At 45.1% G+C, this 19,209-nt stretch overlaps 1 protein-coding gene and 3 long non-coding RNA genes across 5 annotated transcripts; all 4 read left to right on the forward strand.

Moving 5' to 3' along the window:
- The first annotated feature begins 4,740 nt into the window (after positions 1-4,740).
- On the forward strand, positions 4,741-7,957 carry LOC146041467 (uncharacterized). The gene is made up of 8 exons (XM_083161443.1): positions 4,741-4,777; positions 4,909-4,992; positions 5,124-5,207; positions 5,335-5,403; positions 5,482-5,562; positions 5,648-5,791; positions 5,871-7,748; positions 7,859-7,957. Exons 1-7 carry the CDS (start codon positions 4,741-4,743, stop codon positions 7,739-7,741), a joined length of 2,370 nt encoding a protein of 789 aa, XP_083017569.1. The 3' UTR covers positions 7,742-7,748; positions 7,859-7,957.
- A 1,440-nt stretch (positions 7,958-9,397) lies between these two features.
- On the forward strand, positions 9,398-11,553 carry LOC146041736 (uncharacterized). The gene is made up of 10 exons (XR_014463568.1): positions 9,398-9,511; positions 9,615-9,733; positions 9,837-9,955; positions 10,059-10,177; positions 10,281-10,399; positions 10,503-10,621; positions 10,725-10,843; positions 10,947-11,065; positions 11,187-11,289; positions 11,455-11,553. It is a non-coding gene; the product is annotated as an uncharacterized LOC146041736 (long non-coding RNA).
- A 307-nt stretch (positions 11,554-11,860) lies between these two features.
- LOC146041737 (uncharacterized) lies at positions 11,861-13,235 on the forward strand. Of its 2 annotated transcripts, XR_014463570.1 has the most exons (5): positions 11,861-12,122; positions 12,288-12,404; positions 12,570-12,697; positions 12,864-12,966; positions 13,133-13,235. It is a non-coding gene; the product is annotated as an uncharacterized LOC146041737 (long non-coding RNA). The 2 variants fall into 2 exon arrangements; XR_014463569.1 differs by lacking the exon at positions 11,861-12,122 and having other exon boundaries at positions 12,143-12,404.
- A 168-nt stretch (positions 13,236-13,403) lies between these two features.
- On the forward strand, positions 13,404-16,432 carry LOC146041738 (uncharacterized). The gene is made up of 8 exons (XR_014463571.1): positions 13,404-13,504; positions 13,672-13,774; positions 13,941-14,054; positions 14,221-14,323; positions 14,489-14,591; positions 14,757-14,859; positions 15,025-15,142; positions 16,113-16,432. It is a non-coding gene; the product is annotated as an uncharacterized LOC146041738 (long non-coding RNA).
- The last annotated feature ends 2,777 nt before the right edge of the window (positions 16,433-19,209 follow it).

Raw genomic sequence — 19,209 nt, forward strand, 5'->3', positions numbered from 1 at the left:
ACTATGGCTGACTCTGCATCCATGGCGACGCCTGTCTTATTCCTCAGTCATCCCCACTCACCAGTCGCTCATGCTGATTGGTGTGGATTAGGCCTTGCTTTTGATTGATGGATTTTTTTTACACAGGTGTTGTCAGTGAGCATGACTGGAAAATAATGCAGGTGTCACTATGGCTGACTTTGCATCCATGGCGACGCCTGTCTTATTCCTCAGTCATCCCCACTCACCAGTCGCTCATGCTGATTGGTGTGGATTAGGCCTTGCTTTTGATTGATGGATTTTTTGGACACAGGTGTTGTCAGTGAGCATGACTGGAAAATAATGCAGGTGTCACTATGGCTGACTTTGCATCCATGGCGACGCCTGTCTTATTCCTCAGTCATCCCCACTCACCAGTCGCTCATGCTGATTGGTGTGGATTAGGCCTTGCTTTTGATTGATGGATTTTTTTTACACAGGTGTTGTCAGTGAGCATGACTGGAAAATAATGCAGGTGTCACTATGGCTGACTTTGCATCCATGGCGACGCCTGTCTTATTCCTCAGTCATCCCCACTCACCAGTCGCTCATGCTGATTGGTGTGGATTAGGCCTTGCTTTTGATTGATGGATTTTTTTTACACAGGTGTTGTCAGTGAGCATGACTGGAAAATAATGCAGGTGTCACTATGGCTGACTTTGCATCCATGGCGACGCCTGTCTTATTCCTCAGTCATCCCCACTCACCAGTCGCTCATGCTGATTGGTCTGGATTAGGCCTTGCTTTTGATTGATGTTTTTTTTTTACACAGGTGTTGTCAGTGAGCATGACTGGAAAATAATGCAGGTGTCACTATGGCTGACTTTGCATCCATGGCGACGCCTGTCTTATTCCTCAGTCATCCCCACTCACCAGTCGCTCATGCTGATTGGTCTGGATTAGGCCTTGCTTTTGATTGATGGATTTTTTGGACACAGGTGTTGTCAGTGAGCATGACTGGAAAATAATGCAGGTGTCACTATGGCTGACTTTGCATCCATGGCGACGCCTGTCTTATTCCTCAGTCATCCCCACTCACCAGTCGCTCATGCTGATTGGTGTGGATTAGGCCTTGCTTTTGATTGATGGATTTTTTGGACACAGGTGTTGTCAGTGAGCATGACTGGAAAATCCATTCAGATGGGTGACATGGCAAAGACCAGTTATGTTAATTCTATAATAGAGAATTGATTTATTTTTCCGGTACTTGTGTAATAGCACGGCGCCCTGATAATGGGTCTCACGATGTCTATATCGCATCGCATGCCATACACGCAACGCAATATCGGGCGATATTTGCCATGCAATGGGATGGCATGTGATTATACATTGTATAAGCACCCTAATGGGTGCTTAAATGCACCTCCATGCCACCCCTCCCCCCCCCCCCACACCCAGTATAAACGTGAACCCGAAGGGTTACGAGCGCAGCGACCCCGCGAGGGGACACACGGATACCTGTGAAGGTATCCGCGTTCCCTTGCGGGTGTCGCTGTGCTCGCCACACTTTCTATTCTCAACTCCACGTGGATAGTGGGGGTATGAAAAGGTCGTAGGACGTGTACCGCCGTTTATACTGGGGTGGTGGCATGGGGGTGCATTTAAGCATTTTAAGCACCCGTGAGGGTGCTTATATAATTTATAATCGCATGGCATTGTATGCCATATACAATGGCATACAATTTTAAAATTGTATGCCATCGTATACTATAGCACGAAATAGCGTCGCATCGCATACCATCGCATGTGAAATGGTATGCAATGCTATGGGCGCCGTGTTAGTACACAAGTACCATTTTTCCTAAACAATATGTATGTGTGTGTATAAATATATACATGGATGTTTATCTATACATAAAATATCTATATATAATCTAAAACATTGCTTTTGTCCCTTAAGTTTATTTTTTTAGAAATGTCCCAGGAAGAAAGAAGCAGGCTTTCTCTCTCCTCAGAGGAAGAGCAGGCATCGCAACAAGAAAGAGGTAGACTTTCTCTCTCTTCACAGGAAGAAGCAGAGCAGTGACAACCATCACAGAGTGCCAAAGAAGATGACGCTGGAGAAGCAATCGGCAGAGGACCCAATTTCACAGATGAAGAAACTGAGACCCTCATCACTCAGGTAATACATCACTTTGTTAAGCTGTTTGATCCACAGGAAAGGACTTCACAAGCCAGGTTGCCAAGCACGGCATGGGATGAAGTTTCACGTGCAGTCAGCGGAGAGGGGATATTCCACCGAACACAGGAAAGCTGCAAGAAGAGGTGGCGTGACTGCAGAAGAGCAACCAGTCTGAAGATGCAGAGTGGCCACAAGCTGAAGAAGGATTGGGAGAAGAAGCTAGAAGAGTTCTTGAAGGTTGTCCCAGAAGAAAGGCCTGGAACCAGTGCACAAGGTATAATTTCTTTGGGTGTTTGTTTTTATGCATATGTAAGGGTGTCTATATGTTTGACTCTTAAAGCTTGCAGCTTAAGGAGTCAGAGGGCCTGCAACATAAATTATATAGACATGCACTTGCATTTTGCTGTTAAAAATCATTCAATATGCTTTACATGATTTCTCAAGGGCATGAAAGTAAAACTTAATCTTTATACAGACTTATTTAATTAAATTTAGTGTAGACTACCTTGTAATGCAATTACAAATATATTAACTCTAACATAATTTTTTTAAGGTGCTACAAAGGATGCAGCAAAAAAGAAGACGGCAAAGCAAACCACGCCGCACAAGCAGGCAAAAAAATCACAAACAGGTGAGGAATGCCATTGCTAATTTAGGATGTACCATTTGAAAGAGCTGAAATATTACTATCTCTTATATATTTGGCTACATGTGTCAATCATCCTTTAGAGTGTGTCTATAACGCTGGGCGGGTCACACATGAAACGCCGCCACCCCCCCACCTAGCCTTATACACACATAAACATACACAAGTAGCCAAAGATATAATACACACATTGGCCTCTGCCTGCACCACTCCCCCCGCCCCCCCCCCCCCCTCCCTGCAGCTGTAAACCTGAGGAACCACAAGTCAGGTCAGTAAAAAAAGCAGCGCATACCCCCTAAGTGGTGCGTCCCCAGTTGCCCCCCAACCCTGCGCATCTCCCGCAGGTGGCACCAGACTGAACACCACACAACAATCTCTCACCCGTGTACATCCGCAGCAATGCCACCAGCACAGCAAACCACCTCATCTATGGACAGTGTCCCCGCACCACACAATCTTCCAACAGTGCCCACAGCCCTCAGTCTCCCAGCACCATCGGCAGCCGCACTGCCCCCAATATGCCCCCCCCCCCACATCTCAAGCACAGTGTCCCCACCCATCAGACACCTGCATTCCCCCCCAAGTACAATCTCCCACCAGTGTCCACACACCTTGTCCCACTCTAGAATCACCAGCCCACCATGCTCTCCAGACAGCGTCCCCAGCTATCAGTCCCCCACCAGCCTCACCCCACAAACTCTCTCACCAGTGTCCACAGCCATCACACACCCAGCACAATAACAAGACGCCACGCACTCAATCTCCACCCCCTCTAATCTCCAGCCCAGTGTACCAACCCATCACACCCCCAATAGCGTCAACATCCACAATAACATGCCACCGCAATCTCCCGCCCTCATTCCCCTGCCAACATCGCCATCAGCACTGCAACCCCACCACCCCCAGACAGTCTCACCATCCGTCAGTCTCCAATCAGCATCACCAGCTGCCCTCCCTAAAATGTTTCCACAGCCTATCGCCCAACCACAAGACCCGGTGCACCGCACTCCCTAGTTATCCTGCCACTGTCCCCAGTCATCAGTCCCCCGGCAGCATAACCAACCAAAACAAACAGCCCTCCTCATCCCCCCCCCATCACAGCCAATCTCTGGACAGTGCCCTCAGTCCCTCTACACCTGCACCCTCTCCCACTAATCTCCTGCCACTGTCCCCACAGCTTAATCCCCCAGCAAGCATCAACAGCCCCTACACCACCCACATGCGGCCATGCACCTAACCAAACCACAAAACCGTCAAGGCTCAACCCACAGCCTGCAACTACACAACCCACATTATCCACAAACCTGCCACTTCCATTCCCACACCAACCCCAAAGCAGCTACACCCACCCATAGAACCCCTGCAATAAATAACTACACAGGTTAAGGGGGCGCAGCCCCTTACGACGGTGTGAAGGGCGCGATGAATCACCTAATAAGCAATAATAACAATTGTATAATGGTTATCTTTTTTTTACATAATGATCACCAACAGATTCCACATTTGAGGATCCAAAGGCGGAAAAGATGACGCCGCTGAAGAAGACTAAAACTTCGCACACAAGTGAGGAATGCAATTGTTCATTTATGTAGTACTAACATTTTCATTTAGGAAGTAATATTTGAAAGACCTGAAATATTAGTGCTTATTATGGAATAGTTGTTTAAGTAATGACCTTTTTTTATAAAAAGGATCACCAGCTGATTCAACACCTGAAGATCGCCAGACGGAAAAGGAGATGACGCCGCGGAAGAAGTCGAAAACTTCACACACAAGTGAGGAATGCAATTGTTCATTTATGTAGTACTAACATTTTCATTTAGGAAGTAATATTTGAAAGACCTGAAATATTAGTGCTTATTATAGAATAGTTGTTTAAGTATTGGTTACCTTTTTTTCCAAAAAAGGATCACCAGCTGATTCAACACCTGAAGATCGCCAGACGGAAAAGGAGATGACGCCGCTGAAGAAGACTAAAACTTTGCACACAAGTGAGGAATGCAATTGTTCATTTATGTAGTACTAACATTTTCATTTAGGAAGTAATATTTGAAAGAACTGAAATGTTAGTGCTTATTATAGAATAGTTGTTTAAGTAATGTTTACCTTTTTTCCAAAAAAGGATCACCAGCTGATTCAACACCTGAAGATCGCCAGACGGAAAAGGAGATCACGCCGCTGAAGAAGACTAAAACTTTGCACACAAGTGAGGAATGCAATTGTTCATTTATGTAGTACTAACATTTTCATTTAGGAAGTAATATTTGAAAGGACTGAAATGTTAGTGTTTATTATAGAATAGTTGTTTAAGTAATGTTTACCTTTTATCCAAAAAAGGATCACCAGCTGATTCAACACCTGAAGATCGCCAGACGGAAAAGGAGATCACGCCGCTGAAGAAGACTAAAACTTTGCACACAAGTGAGGAATGCAATTGTTCATTTATGTAGTTCTAACATTTAGGAAGTACCATTTGAAAGCCAAAATATTTGTGGTTATTACTTAAATATTAACAAATAGTCTGAAATGATTTTTTTTTTTTTATAAGAATCACCAATGCATTCAAAGACAGCAAAGGAAATCACATCGCAGAATACGTCAAAAACAGAACAAACAGGTGAGGAATGTGATTTTTAATAAATGTTTTACTTTAAAAATGACAAAAGTACCATTAGTTTATGTTTGAATATTACAGCTGCTGTTGAAAAGGTCAAGAGAAGGGTTTCTTTTGGAGCATTTCAGAAAGAAACCACAGCACCAACCGGTGAGCTGCCTGGTAAGCCATGGTCAAAAATAAATTAACCTTTTCAGTACAAATATTACAAACATTATCAAATTATTTTGGTATTTTTCAATTATAGCAACACTAATGGAGGAAATGGAAAGTGTCCCTCTGCTTCAAACATCGTTGCAAGACGTTACAATGCAACAAGAAGCTGAAACACAGAGCCAAACTCTTGAGGACCAGCATGTTTCACATAAAATACCGGAATCTGCACAACAAGGTTAGAATTCAAATTTGTGAATATGTTTGATGGAAAAATGAATATTACATAAAAAACTAAACTGATTTTTGTATTATAGATTCACATCAAACTGCCATTCTGGAGGCTTTGAGGCAATTGGAGGAAAGAAGAGCTGAAGATGCTGAAAGGAATGCAAGTCGTTTTGACAAGATGGAACAGAGCATCAATCAGATGAATGCAACCATCAGTCAACAAACAGAGGCAATGATATCGATTGGTCGATACTTTGATGAACTTGTGGCATCAAATGTATCTCTGGCTGGACATGTACAGACAATGCAGCAGAAGATTGATAACATGACCACAACACAGAACCAAGAGAGGGAAGGACAGGTGACTCTGCAACAAATGAGTACACAACTGACTGACTTCCAGGCCAACCATTCAGTGCAATGTCAACACATGGAACAGATTCTACAGTGCATGCTTATGTGGCAGCAGCAGTGCAATGCCAATAGCAGCATGATCTGTACAAGCCTTCAGCTGATGACAGAAGAAAGATCTTCAGCCGCACAAGTTCGTGGACTCCGACAAACTTCACCATCAACATCATTGATTGATCCTGGTTGGTATGCTCGACAAGAGGAAGCTGAAAGGGCATACCAAAGCCATCAAAGACGGGATCAAATGGAGCAGGCTAGACCACAAGGACAGTTGATGCAGTCCCTAACACATGACCGCCGTGTTTGGGATAGAGCACTTGATCTGGTACGGGAAGATGTAGCGGAGGAGGAGCGGCTCAAAAGAGAACAACAGGAGGCTGAGCGTGCCAGAGCCGAAGAGGCTGAGCGTGCCAGAGCCAAGGAGGCGGAGCGGGTCAGAGCCGAGGAGACTGAGCGTACCAGAGCAGAGAAGGAGAACTTTGATCGATTAACACAAGAAATGTGGAACAGAGCAGCGAAGGAAAATGAGGAGAGAGTACAAAGCGAGAGAGAGGCAGACATAACCCAGCAGAAGAAGCAGGCGGACATGGGCCAACAGGAAACGCAGGCGAGCTTGTGCCTGATGGAGATGCTGATTACAGCACGGCAAAAAGAACAGCAGCAGCATGTTGCCACAGGAAGTGAGGAGCAGCAGGTGTTCAAAGGACCAAAGGACAAGGTTCTCAGATCCACAAAGGAGGTCATTGCTGCAAGAATGGCAAATGAGAAGGCTGACGGAGCCAAGGAGGAGCATTCTTGGGGAGTGGTTAAAGGAAACCAGAACAAAGGCCAGCAGAAGGAGCAGAAAGACACGGCACAACAGGAGACACCGGCAAGCATGCGCCTGACAGACATGTTGACGACAGCACAACAAAACCGGGCAAGTTTAAAGAAGCAGCATATGGCCACAGGAAGTAAGGAGCACAAGGTTGTCAGAGGAACAAAGGAAAAGGTGGTTAGAGCCATAAAGGAGGGCAAGGCAGGAAGACAAAAAAGGACAAAGGCTGGCACAGCACAGGAGGAGATTCATTGGAGAGTGGTGTATGACAAGAAAGAGACAGAACAGCTGAAGGAGCAGGCGCTCAAAGCTCCAAAGGTCAAGGTGGTCAGAGAACCAAAGGAGGTGAAGCAGGCCAGAGAACCAAAGGAGGTGAAGCAGGCCAGAGAACCAAAGGAGGTGAAGCAGGCCAGAGAACCAAAGGAGGTGAAGCAGGCCAGAGAACCAAAGGAGGTGAAGCAGGCCAGAGAACCAAAGGAGGTGAAGCAGGCCAAAGAACCAAAGGTGGTGAAGCAGGCCAGAGAACCAAAGGTGGTGAAGCAGGCCAGAGAACCAAAGGTGGACCAGGAGGGCAGAGCCCCAAAGGTGGACCAGGAGGGCAGAGCCCCAAAGGTGGACCAGGAGGGCAGAGCCCCAAAGGTGGACCAGGAGGGCAGAGCCCCAAAGGTGGACCAGGAGGGCAGAGCCCCAAAGGTGGACCCTGAAAAAGAAAAAGATGACCAAGCCTAACCTAAAGGTAACTTTAATTATATTTTATTTACTTTTGTATGTTAAATAAATCTGTTGAATAATGCTTATGCATGATGATTTTATTTCCATTTGAAAATAACTTTGTTTTCCATCAAGGCACTACAACAGAAGGCTGCCACACTATCAAGCATCAAGGGGTCCAGTCTGCAAAGAGACGACGGGCTGTCATAAGGCTTTCCAGTGCTGCGGCAGAGGGTAAGTTGCCTCATGCTTTCTTCGCAGGGTTAGAGTGATGTAGGGTAAGGGACAGATAGCAGAGGGTTGAAAACTTTAGTCAATAACTCACACTTTCTTTCAGAAATAACGTCCAAGAAGGCTCTGCACCTCTGCCACACTGAAGATTCGTCAAGCATCAAGGGGTCCAGTCTGCAAAGAGACGACGGGCTGTCATAAGGCTTTCCAGTGCTGCGGCAGAGGGTAAGTTGCCTCATGCTTTCTTCGCAGGGTTAGAGTGATGTAGGGTAAGGGACAGATAGCAGAGGGTTGAAAACTTTAGTCAATAACTCACACTTTCTTTCAGAAATAACGTCCAAGAAGGCTCTGCACCTCTGCCACACTGAAGATTCGTCAAGCATCAACGGGTCCAGTCTGCAAAGAGACGACGGGCTGTCATAAGGCTTTCCAGTGCTGCGGCAGAGGGTAAGTTGCCTCATGCTTTCTTCGCAGGGTTAGAGTGATGTAGGGTAAGGGACAGATAGCAGAGGGTTGAAAACTTTAGTCAATAACTCACACTTTCTTTCAGAAATAACGTCCAAGAAGGCTCTGCACCTCTGCCACACTGAAGATTCGTCAAGCATCAAGGGGTCCAGTCTGCAAAGAGACGACGGGCTGTCATAAGGCTTTCCAGTGCTGCGGCAGAGGGTAAGTTGCCTCATGCTTTCTTCGCAGGGTTAGAGTGATGTAGGGTAAGGGACAGATAGCAGAGGGTTGAAAACTTTAGTCAATAACTCACACTTTCTTTCAGAAATAACGTCCAAGAAGGCTCTGCACCTCTGCCACACTGAAGATTCGTCAAGCATCAAGGGGTCCAGTCTGCAAAGAGACGACGGGCTGTCATAAGGCTTTCCAGTGCTGCGGCAGAGGGTAAGTTGCCTCATGCTTTCTTCGCAGGGTTAGAGTGATGTAGGGTAAGGGACAGATAGCAGAGGGTTGAAAACTTTAGTCAATAACTCACACTTTCTTTCAGAAATAACGTCCAAGAAGGCTCTGCACCTCTGCCACACTGAAGATTCGTCAAGCATCAACGGGTCCAGTCTGCAAAGAGACGACGGGCTGTCATAAGGCTTTCCAGTGCTGCGGCAGAGGGTAAGTTGCCTCATGCTTTCTTCGCAGGGTTAGAGTGATGTAGGGTAAGGGACAGATAGCAGAGGGTTGAAAACTTTAGTCAATAACTCACACTTTCTTTCAGAAATAACGTCCAAGAAGGCTCTGCACCTCTGCCACACTGAAGATTCGTCAAGCATCAAGGGGTCCAGTCTGCAAAGAGACGACGGGCTGTCATAAGGCTTTCCAGTGCTGCGGCAGAGGGTAAGTTGCCTCATGCTTTCTTCGCAGGGTTAGAGTGATGTAGGGTAAGGGACAGATAGCAGAGGGTTGAAAACTTTAGTCAATAACTCACACTTTCTTTCAGAAATAACGTCCAAGAAGGCTCTGCACCTCTGCCACACTGAAGATTCGTCAAGCATCAAGGGGTCCAGTCTGCAAAGAGACGACGGGCTGTCATAAGGCTTTCCAGTGCTGCGGCAGAGGGTAAGTTGCCTCATGCTTTCTTCGCAGGGTTAGAGTGATGTAGGGTAAGGGACAGATAGCAGAGGGTTGAAAACTTTAGTCAATAACTCACACTTTCTTTCAGAAATAACGTCCAAGAAGGCTCTGCACCTCTGCCACACTGAAGATTCGTCAAGCATCAACGGGTCCAGTCTGCAAAGAGACGACGGGCTGTCATAAGGCTTTCCAGTGCTGCGGCAGAGGGTAAGTTGCCTCATGCTTTCTTCGCAGGGTTAGAGTGATGTAGGGTAAGGGACAGATAGCAGAGGGTTGAAAACTTTAGTCAATAACTCACACTTTCTTTCAGAAATAACGTCCAAGAAGGCTCTGCACCTCTGCCACACTGAAGATTCGTCAAGCATCAAGGGGTCCAGTCTGCAAAGAGACGACGGGCTGTCATAAGGCTTTCCAGTGCTGCGGCAGAGGGTAAGTTGCCTCATGCTTTCTTCGCAGGGTTAGAGTGATGTAGGGTAAGGGACAGATAGCAGAGGGTTGAAAACTTTAGTCAATAACTCACACTTTCTTTCAGAAATAACGTCCAAGAAGGCTCTGCACCTCTGCCACACTGAAGATTCGTCAAGCATCAACGGGTCCAGTCTGCAAAGAGACGACGGGCTGTCATAAGGCTTTCCAGTGCTGCGGCAGAGGGTAAGTTGCCTCATGCTTTCTTCGCAGGGTTAGAGTGATGTAGGGTAAGGGACAGATAGCAGAGGGTTGAAAACTTTAGTCAATAACTCACACTTTCTTTCAGAAATAACGTCCAAGAAGGCTCTGCACCTCTGCCACACTGAAGATTCGTCAAGCATCAAGGGGTCCAGTCTGCAAAGAGACGACGGGCTGTCATAAGGCTTTCCAGTGCTGCGGCAGAGGGTAAGTTGCCTCATGCTTTCTTCGCAGGGTTAGAGTGATGTAGGGTAAGGGACAGATAGCAGAGGGTTGAAAACTTTAGTCAATAACTCACACTTTCTTTCAGAAATAACGTCCAAGAAGGCTCTGCACCTCTGCCACACTGAAGATTCGTCAAGCATCAACGGGTCCAGTCTGCAAAGAGACGACGGGCTGTCATAAGGCTTTCCAGTGCTGCGGCAGAGGGTAAGTTGCCTCATGCTTTCTTCGCAGGGTTAGAGTGATGTAGGGTAAGGGACAGATAGCAGAGGGTTGAAAACTTTAGTCAATAACTCACACTTTCTTTCAGAAATAACGTCCAAGAAGGCTCTGCACCTCTGCCACACTGAAGATTCGTCAAGCATCAACGGGTCCAGTCTGCAAAGAGACGACGGGCTGTCATAAGGCTTTCCAGTGCTGCGGCAGAGGGTAAGTTGCCTCATGCTTTCTTCGCAGGGTTAGAGTGATGTAGGGTAAGGGACAGATAGCAGAGGGTTGAAAACTTTAGTCAATAACTCACACTTTCTTTCAGAAATAACGTCCAAGAAGGCTCTGCACCTCTGCCACACTGAAGATTCGTCAAGCATCAACGGGTCCAGTCTGCAAAGAGACGACGGGCTGTCATAAGGCTTTCCAGTGCTGCGGCAGAGGGTAAGTTGCCTCATGCTTTCTTCGCAGGGTTAGAGATTCGTCAGAGAACCTGGCAGGAGTAGATATGAACTTACTTTTGTTTTTTTTTCCTTTTGCTTCACGTCCATCACGACAAATCCAGAGGGAACAGGAGAAGACGTCGGCACAGAAGCGTGCAAGGGTCCAGCCTGGGAAGAGAAGACAATGAGGAGGCTGGCATAGGGCTATCAAGGGAGCTGAATCGGGTAAGTTTGTTGCATCAACACACAAGCAAAGAGGGTACACTTTTTGTAGGAAAGGTGGAGTTAGGGAAAGGTAAAAAGAGATGGTAACAGGGACAAATTTTTAAACAAGATACTATAGTGCCCATAAATAACTTAGATTTTGTTGGGGGGGTTGCATCCTTCAAGCCAAGACCATCCAGAGGGAACAGGAGAAGATGTCGGCACAGAAGCGTGCAAGGGTCCAGCCTGGGAAGAGAAGACAATGAGGAGGCTGGCGTAGGGCTATCAAGGGAGCTGAATCGGGTAAGTTTGTTGCATCAACACACAAGCAAAGAGGGTAGACTTTTTGTAGGAAAGGGGGCTTGGCAAGTATAGAGGGTCAGAGGTAGAAGAGAACCTGGCAGGAGTAGATATGAACTTACTTTTGTTTTTTTTTCCTTTTGCTTCACGTCCATCACGACAAATCCAGAGGGAACAGGAGAAGACGTCGGCACAGAAGCGTGCAAGGGTCCAGCCTGGGAAGAGAAGACAATGAGGAGGCTGGCATAGGGCTATCAAGGGAGCTGAATCGGGTAAGTTTGTTGCATCAACACACAAGCAAAGAGGGTACACTTTTTGTAGGAAAGGTGGAGTTAGGGAAAGGTAAAAAGAGATGGTAACAGGGACAAATTTTTAAACAAGATACTATAGTGCCCATAAATAACTTAGATTTTGTTGGGGGGGTTGCATCCTTCAAGCCAAGACCATCCAGAGGGAACAGGAGAAGACGTCGGCACAGAAGCGTGCAAGGGTCCAGCCTGGGAAGAGAAGACAATGAGGAGGCTGGCATAGGGCTATCAAGGGAGCTGAATCGGGTAAGTTTGTTGCATCAACACACAAGCAAAGAGGGTACACTTTTTGTAGGAAAGGTGGAGTTAGGGAAAGGTAAAAAGAGATGGTAACAGGGACAAATTTTTAAACAAGATACTATAGTGCCCATAAATAACTTAGATTTTGTTGGGGGGGTTGCATCCTTCAAGCCAAGACCATCCAGAGGGAACAGGAGAAGATGTCGGCACAGAAGCGTGCAAGGGTCCAGCCTGGGAAGAGAAGACAATGAGGAGGCTGGCGTAGGGCTATCAAGGGAGCTTAATCGGGTAAGTTTGTTGCATCAACACACAAGCAAAGAGGGTACACTTTTTGTAGGAAAGGTGGAGTTAGGGAAAGGTAAAAAGAGATGGTAACAGGGACAAATTTTTAAACAAGATACTATAGTGCCCATAAATAACTTAGATTTTGTTGGGGGGGTTGCATCCTTCAAGCCAAGACCATCCAGAGGGAACAGGAGAAGACGTCGGCACAGAAGCGTGCAAGGGTCCAGCCTGGGTCCAGCCTGGGAAGAGAAGACAATGAGGAGGCTGGCATAGGGCTATCAAGGGAGCTGAATCGGGTAAGTTTGTTGCATCAACACACAAGCAAAGAGGGTAGACTTTTTGTAGGAAAGGGGGCTTGGCAAGTATAGAGGGTCAGAGGTAGAAGAGAACCTGGCAGGAGTAGATATGAACTTACTTTTGTTTTTTTTTCCTTTTGCTTCACGTCCATCACGACAAATCCAGAGGGAACAGGAGAAGACGTCGGCACAGAAGCGTGCAAGGGTCCAGCCTGGGAAGAGAAGACAATGAGGAGGCTGGCATAGGGCTATCAAGGGAGCTGTATCGGGTAAGTTTGTTGCATCAACACACAAGCAAAAAGGGTACACTTTTTGTAGGAAAGGGGGCTTGGCAAGTATAGAGGGTCAGAGGTAGAAGAGAACCTGGCAGGAGTAGATATGAACTTACTTTTGTTTTTTTTTCCTTTTGCTTCACGTCCATCACGACAAATCCAGAGGGAACAGGAGAAGACGTCGGCACAGAAGCGTGCAAGGGTCCAGCCTGGGAAGAGAAGAAAATGAGGAGGCTGGCATAGGGCTATCAAGGGAGCTGAATCGGGTAAGTTTGTTGCATCAACACACAAGCAAAAAGGGTACACTTTTTGTAGGAAAGGGGGCTTGGCAAGTATAGAGGGTCAGAGGTAGAAGAGAACCTGGCAGGAGTAGATATGAACTTACTTTTGTTTTTTTTTCCTTTTGCTTCACGTCCATCACGACAAATCCAGAGGGAACAGGAGAAGACGTCGGCACAGAAGCGTGCAAGGGTCCAGCCTGGGAAGAGAAGACAATGAGGAGGCTGGCATAGGGCTATCAAGGGAGCTGAATCGGGTAAGTTTGTTGCATCAACACACAAGCAAAGAGGGTACACTTTTTGTAGGAAAGGGGGCTTGGCAAGTATAGAGGGTCAGAGGTAGAAGAGAACCTGGCAGGAGTAGATATGAACTTACTTTTGTTTTTTTTTGCCTTTTGCTTCACGTCCATCACGACAAATCCAGAGGGAACAGGAGAAGACGTCGGCACAGAAGCGTGCAAGGGTCCAGCCTGGGAAGAGAAGACAATGAGGAGGCTGGCATAGGGCTATCAAGGGAGCTGAATCTGGTAAGTTTGTTGCATCAACACACAAGCAAAAAGGGTACACTTTTTGTAGGAAAGGGGGCTTGGCAAGTATAGAGGGTCAGAGGTAGAAGAGAACCTGGCAGGAGTAGATATGAACTTACTTTTGTTTTTTTTTCCTTTTGCTTCACGTCCATCACGACAAATCCAGAGGGAACAGGAGAAGACGTCGGCACAGAAGCGTGCAAGGGTCCAGCCTGGGTCCAGCCTGGGAAGAGAAGAAAATGAGGAGGCTGGCATAGGGCTATCAAGGGAGCTGAATCGGGTAAGTTTGTTGCATCAACACACAAGCAAAGAGGGTAGACTTTTTGTAGGAAAGGGGGCTTGGCAAGTATAGAGGGTCAGAGGTAGAAGAGAACCTGGCAGGAGTAGATATGAACTTACTTTTGTTTTTTTTTCCTTTTGCTTCACGTCCATCACGACAAATCCAGAGGGAACAGGAGAAGACGTCGGCACAGAAGCGTGCAAGGGTCCAGCCTGGGAAGAGAAGACAATGAGGAGGCTGGCATAGGGCTATCAAGGGAGCTGAATCGGGTAAGTTTGTTGCATCAACACACAAGCAAAAAGGGTACACTTTTTGTAGGAAAGGGGGCTTGGCAAGTATAGAGGGTCAGAGGTAGAAGAGAACCTGGCAGGAGTAGATATGAACTTACTTTTGTTTTTTTTCCTTTTGCTTCACGTCCATCACGACAAATCCAGAGGGAACAGGAGAAGACGTCGGCACAGAAGCGTGCAAGGGTCCAGCCTGGGAAGAGAAGACAATGAGGAGGCTGGCATAGGGCTATCAAGGGAGCTGAATCGGGTAAGTTTGTTGCATCAACACACAAGCAAAAAAGGTACACTTTTTGTAGGAAAGGGGGCTTGGCAAGTATAGAGGGTCAGAGGTAGAAGAGAACCTGGCAGGAGTAGATATGAACTTACTTTTGTTTTTTTTCCTTTTGCTTCACGTCCATCACGACAAATCCAGAGGGAACAGGAGAAGACGTCGGCACAGAAGCGTGCAAGGGTCCAGCCTGGGAAGAGAAGAAAATGAGGAGGCTGGCATAGGGCTATAAAGGGAGCTGAATCGGGTAAGTTTGTTGCATCAACACACAAGCAAAGAGGGTACACTTTTTGTAGGAAAGGGGGAGTTAGGGAAAGGTAAAAAGAGATGGTAACAGGGACAAATTTTTAAACAAGATACTATAGTGCCCATAAATAACTTAGATTTTGTTGGGGGGGTTGCATCCTTCAAGCCAAGACCATCCAGAGGGAACAGGAGAAGACGTCGGCACAGAAGCGTGCAAGGGTCCAGCCTGGGAAGAGAAGACAATGAGGAGGCTGGCATAGGGCTATCAAAGGATGACACATTGGGTAAGTTTGATTTACTTCCTATAATTTTTTTTTCTTTGTTGTATTTAAAAAAAACACACATATATATATTTATTTATTTAGCAATGTCAATGTGAGCACATTTAGGGCCTTATTCAGATCTGATCAAAGTACAATATTTTTCCAAAAATGGGTAAAAGCATGTGCAGTGCCGTGGGGCATATGTAACATGTATAAATTTATATTGGTGTTTTGTTTCTGTGCAGGGTAAATGCTGATTGCATTATTTTTAATCTAAAATTTAGATGGCATTTCCAAAACACTCAAATCAGATCTGAATAAGGGAATTAATGTTAATTTTTAAAACCAGTGTTAAAATACAGTGGTGTGTCTAGTGCCAGACAGGATAATGGGCCTTCAGATCAATATGTATCTGCGCATGTGCAGGCGTATGATGCGTGCACGCACCCTGGGGGGGGGGGGGGGGGGGTAGGAGATGGGCGGGGGCATGGGTGTTCTCATGGTAATGAGGCAGTGATGCGGGTGTGGGGGGCGGGTAGCTGACATCACTGTGTCAGCTGCCCGCCTATATCCACGCCAGTGTGCACACAAATGTAAGTAACTGAAGTCACTTCTATATGCGTGCACGCTAAACATCATTCGATAGTCGGTGACCATCGAAAGATGTAGGTGGTTACCCGAGCCATACGAATTGATGTCTATGCAAAATGTAAATTCACAGCTGATCGGATGAAGACTCAGTTTAAGGGGGGGGGGGGGGGGGGGGCTTTCGCCGGGCGGGGTTTGGTGGACTCGCAAGGCTGCGAATTCGCAGTCTTGCAAATAAACATGAGTAAACCACCCATCTGTACGGGACTATCACAAAGAAAACTGCCTGAAAGATTGGTCCTCAGACGTACCATTTATATATGCGTGTAGAAATTTGGGACAAGAACCATCAAGTATTAATGCACAAGTTAAGCAGTAATTTACTTTCTCTTTTGTTTTGCAGCTCATACATTACAGAAGAAATGAAGTATATGAAATACATGATGCCAAAAAATGATTGAATATAGTTTTGAAAGCAAATGCCGAACCATAATTATTATTATAATTATTATTAACACTTTGTTATATAGCGAGTACTTATTCTGCATGTCTCACATTAATGAGAATGAAACAATGTTTATAAATATGTATGTCTTTAGCGGTTTATGGTTAAAGGTTACACAACAAAGATGCCATAATTGATTTCAAATGACTTGAATATAATAAAATTGCACCCATATTTGATATAAATGTAATATAATAAAAAGCAATTCTATCAATTTACATGTGTCTGGGTATATTTTTGATTATTGTAAGTGATTGATATGAGATATATAATGTAAAAAAGTGGGTTATTAAGTTAATATTAACTATATAAAAATTTTTGGGATTATGATTATTGTACACTGTGTGATTTACTTTCTCTATATATTAAGGTGTAATGTCATTACATAGATCAGGGTTAGCCAAGTATATGAATCGAAAGCTAACAATAGTTTTGTTTCCAGACCAGATGGTTGCTGCACAGGTGTAGTCATTACTCAATGATATATAGATGACCGTTTCCTGCATCTATATATCATTATTAGACAACACTTAGGTGGACAATCATTAGGGAGACCACTGAAGGTCGACCGGGTTAAAGGTGGACATGGTTTTAGGCCGCCAGTCATTAGGTCGACATAGGTTTTTTTGTGCCTACAGGTGGTATTTCATGCCCTACCATCCACTATGGCGTGGCGGGAGAATCAAAGTGTGCCGAGTGTAACGATGCACCGTGTCCGAAGCATAGAAAGCAATTGCAGGGGCTGTGGTGCAACTCCAACTGTGTACATGTCGACATTTGGCTTTAAAAAACACATGACGACATACAATAATTTCGACCTTGGCCCATGTCTACCTTTTCCCATGTTGACTGTCTACCGAAGTGTGGTTTAACAGTTGTACGGTAACCCACTGACTGATGATAGAATTTGGAAAATCTAGATTGGTAAAGAACATAAAAACTAGAAACAGATTCTAACTAATTTAAATACAGTTGTCCAAATTAAAAAAAATATATACATTTAAGGGTAAATAGATACCACCTTAAAAGGTTATTTAAATACATCATACTGACCAATTGCAAATCAAATATTTAAGTTTGGATCAATACCATCATAGTAGAATACTTGGGGATTTTACAATAGTAAAAGTTAATGCAGATTATTTTCTTAGTGGGGGGGGGTTTAAAACATTCATATTTTACTATTGTTAAAGGTGAGAAATGTAATGTATAAGTATATGAATTAGAACGTTTACTTACCATAAATTTGAATTCACTGTAATGGCTTGGCTTCCTTTTTAACTTCAGAACTTTAAAATTAGAACTTGAACTTGAAGATTAACTTGAAAAATAATTATCCAAACATATAAACTTGTAGAAAAAATTTGAAAAACAATGTCTTTAAGGGAATGCTAAGTGATGTCCAATAGCACCAAGATATTCCAGTACAGGGACATGTCCATACTGTGAAACACAACGCTGAATTGCCTCCTCACGTTCTTTCAAGTCTCTCCTTGGGGGTGTTCTTGCAACATTCAGAACTACCTTCTGGATAAAACTCGCTGTGACTTTCTGTTCTTTATGTAAAAACGTGATGAGCTTGTATACACCGAACTTTTTTTCGCTAAGAATTATGTTCCATCTGCGATGCCAACCCTCCAACCTATTTTGGGTTCGGGGTATTCCAGCTAACATTGAGTCATAGATGGACCATATTTTTGGTGGAAAAAGAGGTGGTGACCGGGTAAGGCTTCGTGTGCGATCTCTTGGACGTCCCAATACATATGTCTCCTCAAAATAAGTTAACACGGGGGAAGCAATTGCAGGCATTTCCCCTTTCAAAACTTCAAAAGCAGCTGGAATGTCATCTTCCGGTAGAAAAGCAAGTGCTTGTATGCTCTTTAATTTCAATGCAAGTGCATAATCCTTTGCATAATCACCTGCAAGTCCATGTGCTTGAATCTTTCTCCAAATGTTTTGGGAAAGATGAAAGAGGCAACACTTGTGTGTGCTGCTTGGAAAAACAGACTTTGAAGCTCTGATTGCTGAAAGTTCGAAATCCGTTATTATATACGTTGGGGAAAATGGCATTCCCAAATCAGTTGCAATGTCTTGAAGTTCTTCAAAAAATCGTAAATAGCATTCCTCATTCTTGCTGCTTAACAGTCCATAAACAAGCGGTAAAAAGCGCTGTGATGTTTCATGTGTGCCAACCATTGCATGTATGGAATAGATCTGGCGAAATAATGTCGGGCAAGTCTTGAAAGTTCCGTCCATTACCCAATACTGTGCTTCATGGAGCTTCCTCAAGTTCTCTTCTGTACTAAATAAAAGTACCCTTTCATCACCAACTGTACTGTCCCTTAACAAAAATTTGGTATCCTCGATGTATTCCAAATTATGAGGAACATTAATGTCCTCCAGGATGGTGGGTTCGGCAGGGCAATCTTCCCTTCTTACCCTTTTTACTAATTGACGAAGGGATTCCCGGTTGGGCAAACACATAGCACTTGTAGAAGGCATATCCGCTGTTACATTTTGGATAATTTGTGATGGTTCCTCGGTGGTATCCCTGGCACGTTGCTTTATCGCTGCCTTAGCAACGGCCACAATTGTCTTCTCCGGTCTGGGAGCATGAGTATGCTCACCGTGCCTATTAAGTTGGTGAACTCCGGCCACAATCGTGGTTTTGGCGTAGGCTGAACAAGGGCCTGTTGTTCTTTCTGTGCAGTGCCAATAGACGACGTCTCCCTTCTGCTTATTCTTGGCAAGTAGATAGCCGTTTACGTTGAGTAACATTCCTCTCCGGGACGGAACAAATGTAAATTCGGGCTCGGGTGCTGGTGCTGGTGATATTGTTGCTGCTGCTGCTGCTGCTGCTGCTGCTGGTGCTGGTCTAGATTCATCTGCCATCTTAGAAAAAATAGCTGTAGCTGTACCACAGAATACTTGATCCAAAATTTCAAATATGAATCCGGGACATTGAATGTAGGTATTTTTATAGTGTTTGAAATGG

Source organism: Crinia signifera, chromosome 19 (genome assembly GCF_055691185.1).
Source record: "Crinia signifera chromosome 19, ASM5569118v1, whole genome shotgun sequence".
Classification (NCBI taxonomy): domain Eukaryota; kingdom Metazoa; phylum Chordata; class Amphibia; order Anura; family Myobatrachidae; genus Crinia; species Crinia signifera.